Source organism: Sander vitreus, chromosome 8, assembly GCF_031162955.1.
Source record: "Sander vitreus isolate 19-12246 chromosome 8, sanVit1, whole genome shotgun sequence".
Classification (NCBI taxonomy): domain Eukaryota; kingdom Metazoa; phylum Chordata; class Actinopteri; order Perciformes; family Percidae; genus Sander; species Sander vitreus.
The window spans coordinates 14,104,901-14,118,097 of NC_135862.1; the positions used below are offsets into that span (position 1 = coordinate 14,104,901).

Below are 13,197 nucleotides of genomic sequence, written 5' to 3' on the forward strand. Positions count from 1 at the left end.
AACCCGAAAGACGAGTCAGATGGCATACAAACAAAGAGTGAGCAAGGAAGACGCACGGTGGGCTAGCTGAGCATGGGGATGCACATAAAAAGTTGGCAGGACAGAAAAGATCGCCCTGAGGAGCCGTCAAGAGGATGTTTCAGTCAGCCTTCGACTAGTCACAGTTTTTGTTTGTTTTCGTTTTCCCACATCAGCCTCCATTTGTCTGTCAAAACAATATTTGCAAACAGGAACAACTTGCTCCCAAAGCAAGAAACCACAGAGCTGAGCCACCGAGATGTCATCAACATGTACAACCTGGAGCGACTGCACTGGCACTTTGTTGACTCATGTTCAGGCTTTTATGACCTTATGAACTTCATCATCTTATAGCTTTATAATGATGTAGGCAAAACCAGATATATACAAATGTCCCATGAAAATATTCTAAAGTACTCTTTTATCGTCGCAGGTTAATCCCATGTTTGCTATACAAATTGAAGTGTCACAAGACTGAAGGCAAACAGAGCTGAACTAACATTCAGAGGTAGTTAAACAGCTTATCATAAGAGTTATTGTAAACTGTGTATCTTGTGTTAAGATGTTTAAGAAAAAACCTTATATGGGCTTAAGCAGCAGTCACATGCTTCTGGATTTTCACTGTGCTACAGTTGAGCCCAAACTCATTTTGTTTGCCCTCCGGAGAGACTTATGCACAGTTAATATGTTTTTATCCAAGACATTTTCATGTACGTGCCATAGGTTCGTATGATATTGTACTGTGCTGTGCTGTGAAATTAACCGTGAGGCCCGTTCGTTTATGCGGCCATTGCAGTTAAGTTTAGCTAACAAAAGGTAACTGTCATGTGGCAATGCCAGTTAAGTTTAGGCACCAAAACGACTAGATAAGATTAGCAAAAAGATTGTGGTTTGGGCCCTGTGTTCAAGTGCATTACTTTTGTAGCTGTACAAATGGTTCATTAGAACAGCCTGTTTTATGTGATATTTATAGAATTATTTGTCTGGTGGTATTTAAATAAAAGGAGGAACAAGAGGTAAAAACTCCAGCAACAGTACCGAAAACAACTGTTGTCGGACTAACATGTTTCGGCTTGTTGGCTTCATCGCCTTCATGGCCTGATAACAATATGAAATGGGTTGCAATCAGTGATGAACCTGTAGAAAATTATCAAATTAATCTGCAGCTCCTCTCGTCTTTATAGAGCTTTACATTGAGTTCAGCTCAATGTTTAACTGTCTAGCCGCAACTTCACTGTTTGGGTTCACTCTCACTGCTTACATATAGCGTCATTTTCGGCCTCAGCAGTAAGCTGTTTTTAGCGTAAAAAGCTCTACAAAATTACTGTACACTTCCTGCTCAGTGCCAAACAGCAGACAAACAGTGACTAGCTAGTGAACACAGTAAATCATTTAGCAGCTAAAGAACCAGATATTTCCCTCAGGAGTTGGTGGAGAGGTAAAAGAGAGTGAATATTGGATTTGCATTCATCAGGTGGACAGAAACACGACTCCATATGAATGATAATGTCTCTCCGTGCCTGCTGGATGTGTAAATAATCAACAGTTTGTTAACAAGTTCAACATATCATCTTAAAATAAGTTAACAACGAACACAGGACTTTTTAACCAGGAGGCCACTGTTCATGTCTCAAGTGAAAGCAAAAGTCAACATTGACTTATTTTAAATACTTGACATTAGTTATGTACGTGAAATTCTAACAACTTAATTTAACCCAAACCAAGGTCTTGTCCTAAACCTAACCAAGTAGTTTTGTTTAAATTCACAATATTAACAATGCATTGAAGTCTGTCGGACTACCCAGCACATTGAAAAATTACGCCAATGTGTCCTGACCATCCACCCGTATACGTGACGAGTTGGGAGTGAGTCTAGCTTAGGGATGCATCGAATCCATATTTTTGGGGTTCGGTCGAATACCGAATCCACTGGTTAAGATTCTGCCAAATCCGAATCCGAATACCGAATCCTACTCCCATTCTCAGTCCATTAACACAGTAAACACATTGATGAAGTAAACAATGTCCATAGCCTCTAAAATAGTTAAATGTAACGACTTAATGTTGAATTCACATGTTCTTTTCACATCATAGGAAAGCACATCGCTATCGCCAGATGAGAGACAATTTAGTTTGACAAATTTTTGCTAACCAGTGTATGATGAAGGCATGTTGGGTGGGTGAAATTAGAGAGCTAACGTTACGTTAGCTAACGAGCAGCAGTCGGCTGTTCGGTCGCTCCGCTCCCACTGTAGGAAGACTCATTTGCCAAGAGAACGGCTGACAGCCCGGGAGAGGCACTGTCTGGTTAACACAAGTTTTTAGCTGTGATTGTCCTTCCTTTGCTGTACCTGAAGTTGCTGCATTTTGGCTGCTGTCTGTAGATTCCTTCATGTACAACTTGTATTCTTTCGGATGTTTCATACGCAAATGTTTTAGCAGCGGCAATGTTGTGTATTGTTTAGGGTCCTTGCCACCACGAGACAAGTCGGCATTGCAAATTAAACATGTAGCTCGACTTGAATCGCCTTCTTTTGACTGAAAGTACTGCCAAACAACACTTTTTCTGCTCACGAGTTCCATTTTCACTTTCTCACAGCCTACTGCATTGAACGGTCCACCTAGGTAAACGCCTTCCCGTAATCAACGGCGGCGTCATTACGTCGACCAGCGTAGCACACATAGTGCTTGCGTAGGGTTCGGTTCGGTGGGAAAAAATTCGGCAGAAACCGAACCCCGTCAAAAAGCCCAATATTCGGCCGAATCTGAAGCCGAATCCTGGATTCGGTGCATCCCTAGTCTAGCTGCTTAAAGGCATACTATGGAACTACAGCTCGCAATGAGACAACCTGTAGGGGGACTGAAGAGGGAAAAGTTACATAGTATGCCTTTAAGAGTAGAGGGTTGAGGGTAAAAAGCTTTTAGTGCATGAAGTATATGTTTTGTCATGTGACTTCTTTTGAAAGTGAATTACCACCACATGCCTATAATTCCTTTAATTAAAGCCTTCTTCCTATGGCTCAGCTACAACTGGCAACTATGGAGGAACAGACTCATCAATCAAACGTCGTCATCCTGGACTTAAAGGGGAAGTTAAAGCACAGCTTTGTTTAAGATAGATGGGGTTTATCCACATGGTGGGATTTCACAGCCATCCTTATGAGAAGCAGTAACCAGCACATACCTCTGCAGTGTGGGCTTAAAGCATGAAACAGTCCATAGTAACAGCCAAGCAGTTTTGTAGGCTCCATCCCTTCACTCAGCACATTTCATCGCTCCTTTTGCAAGGGAGATATTTTAGTCGCTGACATTTTGATTGTCAATGTTTGGCATGTGGTGGGCTGATAATTCATGTTGAAAAGCTGACTAATTGGGCACCACATCCAAAAGGCTCTCTGTCACTGGAGGCTGTCCAGAGTTAAGGTGATTTCATGCAACTGAAGAGATAATTCACTTCACATTTTGCTCAGCACAGCACAAGATATTTATGTGACTTTCCTGGCCTGAGTGCTACTCCTAGTCTCAGTGTAGTGTCGGTTTCACAAGTTGAATATAACATTTTTACATTTGATATTGTTATTATCACTATTTAATACAGATTTTTAAGATTTTAATCTTAATCTTTTAATTTTCTTTTCTGCAATCCTGGGTAAAAACATGGCCAAAAAGAGACCTAGAATGAAAGGAATCACAGTGTTGTTGCTGCAGTCTGTCTCAAGCACATTTACATACAGTAAATGTATGCAAATAAACAGGAAGCTACTTGGTGTGCATGGACCTTTCTGCCTCCACAATCTGCAGCACACTAAGGTGTAGTGAGAAAAAAAAAATCCAGGACTAGAGAAAATACGTATACTCGTAGGACATTGGAGTCTCCACAGATGGCAACATGTTCCTCAGTGCTCTGCTGATTTTTTTTTGGAAAATGACAGTTGATATTAAACATACAGCTAAGAAATATGTGTATCTTTACACGTAGTGTAGGATGGATTATCAAAGATTTTTAGCTAAAAAACACAGCTGCCTGCTTCTGGAAATGATGCTGATGAGAGCTGTGAGAGTGACAAAACAGTAAAGATGCTGGCTGTAAAACCAAAACAATGAGTTAAATATGCTAAAACACGGTTATGGGGGTTAACACAGCTTATGGGGACTGGAGATTCATTATATGTGATTTCATCACTACAAGCAACCCTTTCACATTACATATGAATTTTTCCATTGCTAGTGTAAAAATATTGATTAGTGCAGCTTTAAAGTTATAAAATGAATTACGTATTTAAGTGTTCCACAGACATTTTGGTTCTTCACAACTCCAGGATACACAAAACATAAAAGATAATTTTTTGACAATCCTTCATGCTTTAAGGCACAATAATGTTGAAATAGTGAATGATTTGCTTAACATTGTACTGTTGCATCTATACTTATTTCTGACAAAAATTGGTTTAGGTGTGGAAAACATTCAGCAGTTCTCTTGCCCTGGTGCCCAGTCTTAGAGGAAACATAGGAGAGATGGCGAAGACATTATGTGAAATTCTATAGAGCCTCCCGAGACCATTACTACGGTGGCCCTGAAGTGCAAATCACAACAGCAAATAGAAAAATGCAACAGCAAATCATAAAACACAACGGCAAATAGGAAAACACAACAGCAAATAGGAAAACACGACAGCAAATACGAAAACACGACAGCAAATATGAAAACACTTCAACAAATCATAAAACACAACGGCAAATACGAAAACATGACAGCAAATATGAAAGGACTGTCTGTCTTTTAACAGGAAGGAGAGGTGAAAAACACAGAAAAGCGCCTACTTTTAACAGAGAGACAGTCCGTCTGTCCAATCAGGAGGCTCCGTCGTTTTGTTTTCCTATTTGCTGTCGTGTTTTCCTATTTGCTGTCGTGTTTTCATATTTGCTGTCGTGTTTTCATATTTGCTGTCGTGTTTTCCTATTTGCTGTCGTGTTTTCCTATTTGCTGTCGTGTGTTTTCATATTTGCTGTCGTGTTTTCATATTTGCTGTCGTGTTTTCCTATTTGCCGTTGTGTTTTATGATTTATTGAAGTGTTTTCCTATTTGCTGTCGTGTTTTCCTATTTGCTGTCGTGTTTTCATATTTGCTGTTGTGTTTTCATGTTTGCTGTCGTGTTTTCATATTTGCTGTCGTGTTTTCCTATTTGCTGTCGTGTTTTCCTATTTGCTGTAGTGTTTTCATGTTTGCTGTCGTGTTTTCCTATTTACTGTCATGTTTTTCTATTTGCTGTCGTGTTTTCCTATTTGCCATTGTGTTTTATGATTTGTTGAAGTGTTTTCCTATTTGCCGTTGTGTTTTATGATTTGCTGTTGCGTTTTTCTATTTGCTGTTGTGATTTGCACTTCAGGGCCACCGTACATTACACACCACTTACCATATTTATGCCATGAAATATTCAGGCAGCACTTTTCCCAGTTAACACACAACCCATTCTTGACAATGCAACTGAATTAAAAGCAACGTGTGACCATATGGTCGCTTGACAAACACAGCTGCAGTGGAACAGCAGCCTGAAAAAGATCTTTTTTCATTGTGTGGAGTCAGTATGTGTGCCATTAAACCACATCTTTTATATGATGTAGAGGAATTAAATATGATAATATCTGCAGGGACAACAACTCAAAGTTGTTATATTTTCAATCAGATGCAAGCTTTGTTTTTGTTTCTTGTTTAATAACTACTCCACATATTAGTTTGGAAAGGTCTCTTTCCTCCTCTTTTGCTGCCAATGCTGACAGGAGGAGAGGAGGAATAATTTCAGTCTCTGTATATAAAGTCTGGTGTGCCCTGTTCTTTTTTCCTCATCCTGTAATTCTGACGATGCAAGTACGAAAGCTTCCTTCCTGTCTGGGAAATAGCATGCTAATGGCCTGCTCTTCCCTTTTCTCTAGTCCTGTATCACAGCTGTCTAATGAGAGCATCAGTGTTAAAGTGTTAAGTGGCTGCTGATGATGGATGCCTTCAGATTTATCAGCTGCAAGCAACTGATTAGTTCTGTAGAAATTATCTCTTTGCTTTGGACTAAAATCTCAATCTGTCTTTGTCTGCAGATGTCCAAATATAGATTTCTGTTCTGCATCCTTTAGTGATAGAAATATTCTCAATTAGAATCTCATTGTTTAACAAAATGCAGACCAATAAAATGCACTTTCGGTCTAAACATTGCTATTCAGTGTAAACATATTTAAAGATGCTCTAAATAATGTTTTTAGCCATGCTAGCAGTGCTGGTCTGTTGGTTGGTTGGTCCATCTCTTCGTACAGACTGAAATATCTCAACAACTGTCTTATACTGTAGATTGCAATTACTTTTTATTATTATTATTTTTTTTACAGACATTCATGGTTCACAGAAGATAAATCCTACTGACTTTTGTGATCCTCTCGACTTGACTTTTCCTCTAGCGCCATCATGAGGTGAAAGGGGTCATTTTTGAATCCAAAGAGAATTATGCTGCGTTCCAGGCAACCCGTAACTCGTGTTTTCACACAAAGTGCCCTGGAACAGCAGTCAAACCCGTAACTTACTACTCGTGAACTCGTACCAGATTGTTGTTGTCCCAGTTACAGTTTTTGACGTCACACACATAAACAATAATGGCGACCCCTGTTGATGTTGTACAGATGCCGGTGATTAACAGTGAGAAATATACATAAATATACATAAATAGGTAACGTAAAGTAATTCTGCACATTGTAATAAAAACAATACACATACAATTGTGTACTACTACAGGTTATGTTTATTAAATGAAGCCCAAAATATGTCGCCGAATAGAAATTGCTAGTATCAGCTAGCGCTAGCTAACGTCAACGTTAGGTAGCCACTAGCTAACGCTAGCTAGAAGGGTTTGTGGTGACTTTGCCTGGAACGCTGGACGGAAAGTCGTGAGTCGTGACATGAAGTTGTAACTTACGGGCTAAAAATTGTGTCTGAATCGCAGCATTATCATCCAACTCTGAATTTCCCTAAGCTCTACAAACTATTGCAATGCCTTTCAACTTTTGTTTTGGTTTCAGCAAAAAAGCTTTAAAAAAAACAGTATACACTTCCTGCTCAGCATCAAACATGCAAACAGACAAAGTTAGCGACTAACATAGTGGAGCATTCAGCAGTTTAAGAGTCAGACATTTCCTTTGGAGGACCCCAAAAGCCAAGCTAAAAGGAGAATAAATACTGGACTTACAGTCATCAGGTGGCCAGAAACTCAACTTCAAATGCAAGCTAATGTTTTTTTCTGCTAGATGTGTAATTAGGAAACTGTTTGCTGACACATTTGATAACTTTATAAAGTGACAATATGTCAATGTTGTTTATGACACACTTATTGCATGATAGTTTTAAACTGAGCTGAAAAGGAATGTAAATATAATGTGCACATCGTCAGACAAGCTGTGTACTACTAACTCACTTCAGGTTTATCCTTCTCTATTCAAAGTGGCATATTCCAAACAGAATTGCAAATGAAGTGTAAATTTAAATAAGGCCTGCCATCTGACGTCTTTTATTGAGAGGATAGGTTTCAGTTTATTTCCTTATCGCAGCCCTGAAACAGGGAAAAGTGGAATTAGCACACACATACAGCGAGTGTAAGTTAGTCTGTAAGAAGATTTATTTGCATAAGCACACACAGCCTAAGCTTCTGTGAAATGGCTTTCAATGAAACGAGTATATAACAACTTTAACTCTGAACATTGCAGAGGTTTGAATCTTTAATTTATTATAAAAATATGATTTGTAATGTACTAATGAATGTTTGGTAGTAACCTACAGTAATACCCAAGTCTTTTGAAATGAATAAACCCTTAGATTTCTCTCTTTTCAAAGTCACTGAGGGATTAAAATGACCATGCAAGATAAAGATGTTTTGCATTATTCACTGCACGTTCATTTAACATCACATGCTTGAAACAGTCATACAGTTTGACAGTTTGATGAAGTTAGAGTTAAGTTCGCTTGCACAACACTTACTGTTCTATGACAAGGAAGTGTGAGCGCCCTCCTACACCATCAGCACTGAAACAATGACAAATGCAATGTCTCGGCAGTGAAGTTTGTCATTTAACATCATTTTTGTGGTGACTGTGGTGAAGAGACAAGAGCAGTGACAGGAGGAAGTATTTTCCTTAAAAAATAGTGTGAATAAAGTACTTATGGACAAGAGCGTAATTTTGAGTTCAACATTTTCTTTTTTTTTTTTTGGGGGTTTGAGAACTCCACTTTTGAGCAAAATTGAAATTTTGAACATCAAACACTTTTCTGCATTTTCTGCATTCTGGTGATTTCTTTCTTTATTTATGTAAAGAGGAAATTACAATTGTTTTTTGGGGTGGGTTACACCGGCCAGTTCTGATTATGGTTGTAACCCCCTCCCCCCCGTAAATTACACCTATGCTTATGGATATATTACTTTACCTGTTTTGGTCACATAACAATTCTTTTTGGGATTGTTTCCTTCTCAGCATTGGGACCAAAAACGTAAAAAAGTATCTCTGCAGCTGTACAATAGGAATTTTCATGACCGTGGCACATTCGCTGTTATTGTTATTGTGCTTCTAATGCCTGTGGTGAATTTTACACAGCCACTTCATGATGATAAAGGTCATTGATGCTGAAAGTGTGACTACTGGTTTGTTGTCAAACCATTACAAAGCATCGTGACTTAATGATAAACATTCATAGTCTTACATACGTTAATTATTGGTGTTATGTTTATCATGTTTTTTTATGAACATGATATTAATTATGATGCATTTGTTTATAATATAAATTACATGTGCATATACAGTATTTCATGAATGTAATTTCTTACATTATGGCCTTATTTACCTTGTTGTTTTAATGAGACAGTGCCACACCTGCTAACACCTCTCATAATGATAATTACAGACATTTAAAAACCATGTAAAGTACTCTTTCCATTAGGTTCCCTATTATAACTATTTTCACAGTTAATGCACCAATAAACAAGGACAAAGGACAATTACTACAAATAAATGTTCAGACATTTCTAATTTGAATATGTGTTTGCAGTTCTCTCCAACAAAACCTCCGAGGGTGAAGCTCGTTTTCCCTACCATTCCACATATTATAAATGTATGCCCCAAAAATCAGTTATATACATGATTTATACATACAGTATTTGCATCTTCTTGGAGCTTCTAGTCTCAGAATAATCTTATTTACATGCGATAAGACAGAGGAAATGATATCAGAGATGATATGAAGGGTTTCTGTGATCTGGTTTTACTGCTGCAGCTTAAATAAGTGTCTCCTGTCACTGAGGAGCTTTTCTTACTACAAGTCTATACAAGGTGGAAGAAATCAGAAGTAAATAAATGAAACATGTTTTAGTAAAGGTGTAGTATGTATTAAATTGGACTGACTTGATCTTGTCTGCACAACGTTTACGTGCACACAAAAAACCAGGTTACTGGCACAAGGCAGATTGAAACAGGTTAGTGTAGCTGCAGCCTATGGAAAGCTGGAAACACACACACACACACACACGCACGCACACACACACACACACACACACACGCGCACGCGCGCACACGCGCGCGCGCGTACACACACACACACACACACACACACACACACACACACACACACACACACACAAGCTCTAATTACCTAAGGGTCTGCTTCTGTTAAGCCAATCAGTGTCCAGCCGGCTTCCTCTGCCCTTTTCTGGCCTCAGGAAGAAACTTCTGTTTGTGGAAGACATTTATTGAAATCTGCTTCCCCCTTGTGGTTGCTGTTAATGTTGCAGCTGCAAATAGAAAGAACGTTTTATTTTTTCATTTACGTTTTATTCATTTATTAGACTAGATTGAAGTTTAAAAGGTGAAACCTTAACTTCCAAACCTGCAACTCTTAAATGGATCAATAAACAGATTACCACTTGGACTAGTTTTTAATAACTTGCAATAGGCCCATACTATATTGTAAAATACTCTATTACAAGTAAAAGTCCTGCATTAAAAATGTTACTCAAGTAATAGTGTATCAGAAAAATGTATAATCAAAAGTTAAAATATTATGATATCAATGTAGAAAAATTACCCATGTGTTAGTATTATACATTGGTTTATATCATTAGATTATTGTTATAACTGAGAAGGCCTACAACATTTTAATAGTTGATTGAAGTGGAGCTAGTTTTTATATACTGTTGGGTAGTTTAATCTATAACAATGAAGCCTATTTTAAAAGCTGATCATATTTTTTTTTGTGTAAAATCATAAATAGCAAAGTAGCCTAGCTGTCCGATAAAAGTAGTAAAAAGTGCAATCTTTTACTGAAATGTAGTGAAGTAGAAGTAGCCTATAAAGTGTCATAAAATGGAAATATATGAGTAAAATAAGTAAGACCTAGTAGAGTAAACATAAGGCTACATCCCACCGCTAAGTTCCTTAAAATGATATGATAAAATGAAAAAAATAGCCTATAAAAACACGTGACAGAACAAACACATGGAATATCATTGATAGGCTACTAAAGCCGTGTTTTTTTCACTCACCTGCGGCGGGTTCCGGCCACAGACAGACGAGTGTTCGAGAACACGTGAGGCCCCCCCCCTCATTAAATTATTGCTGCAGGCTACTGCTGTTGTTGTTATAGGTGATTTGTTTACTCCGCCCACCTGTGTGCCCTATAATATCAGCAGCAGCCTCCTCCGCCTCACACGGAGCTCAGCGGCTCCGCACAGCTGTCTCACTGAATATGGACGCCAACATTGTTGTTATGGGGACAGAAAGCGTCGGGAAATCAGGTAAACACGTCTGTAGCGGAGAAATAGTTATATGTTGGCCCTATAGGCATGTTTCTGTTACACATGCGTTAACGCTTTTTGTTTTTCAGCGCTGACTGTGCGTCTCTTAACTCGAAGATTCATCGGAGAGTATGGAGATATTGGTAAGTGTCTGTTTTACTAACAATGACGAAATGCTGCCTTTTACCTTCATCTGACTTTCCATTAACTTAATGATTGTCTTGCAGAATCCATCTACAGTCACAGTTATATGGTAGATGGGAGGGAAATCACTCTCAATGTTTGGGATTCACCTTATTCTGAGGTAAGGTATACTGTAAATAACTATCTGACAGTTGCTATCAATGATTTATGATCGAATGCTTTATTCTGCTGACAAGCTGTGCTGTGGTAGATGAAGTAGGCCTACTCCTCAAATTCTCAAATTAAGTAAAAGTAGAAATAGGCAATGTAAAAATACTATAAACTAATAAAGTTTATTTCTTCAAAATTATATGCAAGTAAAAGTTTAGCAAAATGTGCCTAGCCTAAAAGTCCCTTTCATACCATTATTATCATATTGTTTTATTATTACTGATACCTTAATGTGTAAGCTGCATTTAAATGTGGGATGCAGCTAATTTTAACTACTGGATAGTTTTATCTAAAATAATCAATCATATTTTATAAAACGATCATGTGTTTTGCATGTAAAATCTTAATCTGCAAAGAAACTAATAAGTATAGCTGTAGTGCAGTGAAAAGTACAATATTTCTGTCTGAAATATAGTGGCATAAAAGTATAAAGTAACATAAAATGGAAAAACTCAAGTAAGCTACAGGTATTAGTACTTAAGAACAGTGTTTGAGTAAATGTATTTTGTTACTTTTCAACCTAAATGATCTGATTTTTACAGGATTTTTCCGTGAAGACGTCACTCTTTGAGAAGAAGGTCCAATGGGCAGACGGCTACGTTCTTGTCTACAGCATCTGCGACAGGGCCAGTTTCAACACCGTCAGCAGGCTCATTCAGACCATCAAGTCCACTAAAGACTACCTGAAAGCAGACAAAGCACCCATAGTGATTGTGGGTAACAAGAGGGACCTGCACCACAGGCGGACAGTGCTGAGCGAGGAGGGCCGGCTGCTGGCTCTCAACACAGACTGCCTCTTCTACGAGGTGTCAGCGGCCGAGAACTATCACAGCGTGCTCATGGTGTTTCACGGGCTGTTGGACAGGGTGAAGGACACCAAGCTGACAACGAAGAGGCCTCTGGGGTTCAGGGGCATAGTGAAAAGCATGTCTGCAGTGTTTGCCAGAAGACGGACAGACTCTTTTTAGTCAGACCACGACAGAAGACAGAAGACAGAGGACAGAAGATCTGCATAAGAGAGGTTACACATTGTGTGTTTGACTGGATGGATATCACAGTCTGTCAGTGAACTTTTACCATTTTACGTAATGTGCCAACGGTAACAATGAAGTCTCCTGAGTCTACTGCAGAGATGGGAGCTGCTTTTCATTAAAAAGTGTGGAAAGACTCCAGAGAAGAAAAAAGCCATTAAGCTTCATGTTTTTTTGGTGACAGGTTTTGAGGTTAGCTGCACTTCAAGCTACACAAGACTGATGGAATTACACTCCTAATCATTATACAGATACTTGACATGTAATATACTATTGTGTGCAACAAGTTATGCAATATGTTTAAGCTGTGGCTTAAAAAGAAGAAATTCTATGCACAAGTTGAATGTGCCTTTAGTCCAAAGTTCAAATGACCAAAGGTTGAAAAAAAGCTCTTCAATTCACAAGTGAAACGTTTGTATCGATGGAAAAAGTGACTGATAAGTGCTCAATTATGTTGAAGTAAAACATACATATTTGTAGTAATTCAAGTCTAAACACCGTAAAGCAAAAGACCAAACTAAGTGTTTTCTATATTTATGAGCTCTGCTATGTTTAATTAAGTATGGGTCCTGTATTGTTTGTCTAAACCTTGTTTTATGTCTTACAACGATTTAAATAAAGCATAAAATGTGATTTTCATTTGTGTTGATTCTAAAAATCTAATGTTTGTTTTCAGTAACATGATTATTCATTGATGAGAAAATCCTCATACCTTATAAGGAGTCAGATAAGTAAGGCTAGATTTAGTAGAAACTCAGTGGCTGGCACTTGAGCAGGATGGATACTAATGGACTATATGCATTATATCTCAAAGCAATGTATCGATACTTGATACCTTAAGCTACCCAAATGTAATATATAACCTAGTACTGAGTAGTATTGAAACTTCTCCAGTCAAACGATACCTGCATTCAATCCTTTTTGTACCCAGATATAAAAAAAATGAATGAATAAAAAAAAAGTATGAAATGAAGTACCCT

The 13,197-nt window shown here is 38.2% G+C and overlaps 1 protein-coding gene across 1 annotated transcript; it reads left to right on the forward strand.

The window, feature by feature from the left end:
- The first annotated feature begins 10,762 nt into the window (after positions 1-10,762).
- LOC144521521 (ras-related and estrogen-regulated growth inhibitor-like protein) lies at positions 10,763-12,850 on the forward strand. The gene is made up of 4 exons (XM_078256072.1): positions 10,763-10,832; positions 10,922-10,975; positions 11,060-11,136; positions 11,729-12,850. The coding sequence occupies exons 1-4, from the start codon at positions 10,784-10,786 to the stop codon at positions 12,152-12,154; spliced, it is 606 nt and encodes a 201-aa protein (XP_078112198.1). The 5' UTR covers positions 10,763-10,783; the 3' UTR covers positions 12,155-12,850.
- The last annotated feature ends 347 nt before the right edge of the window (positions 12,851-13,197 follow it).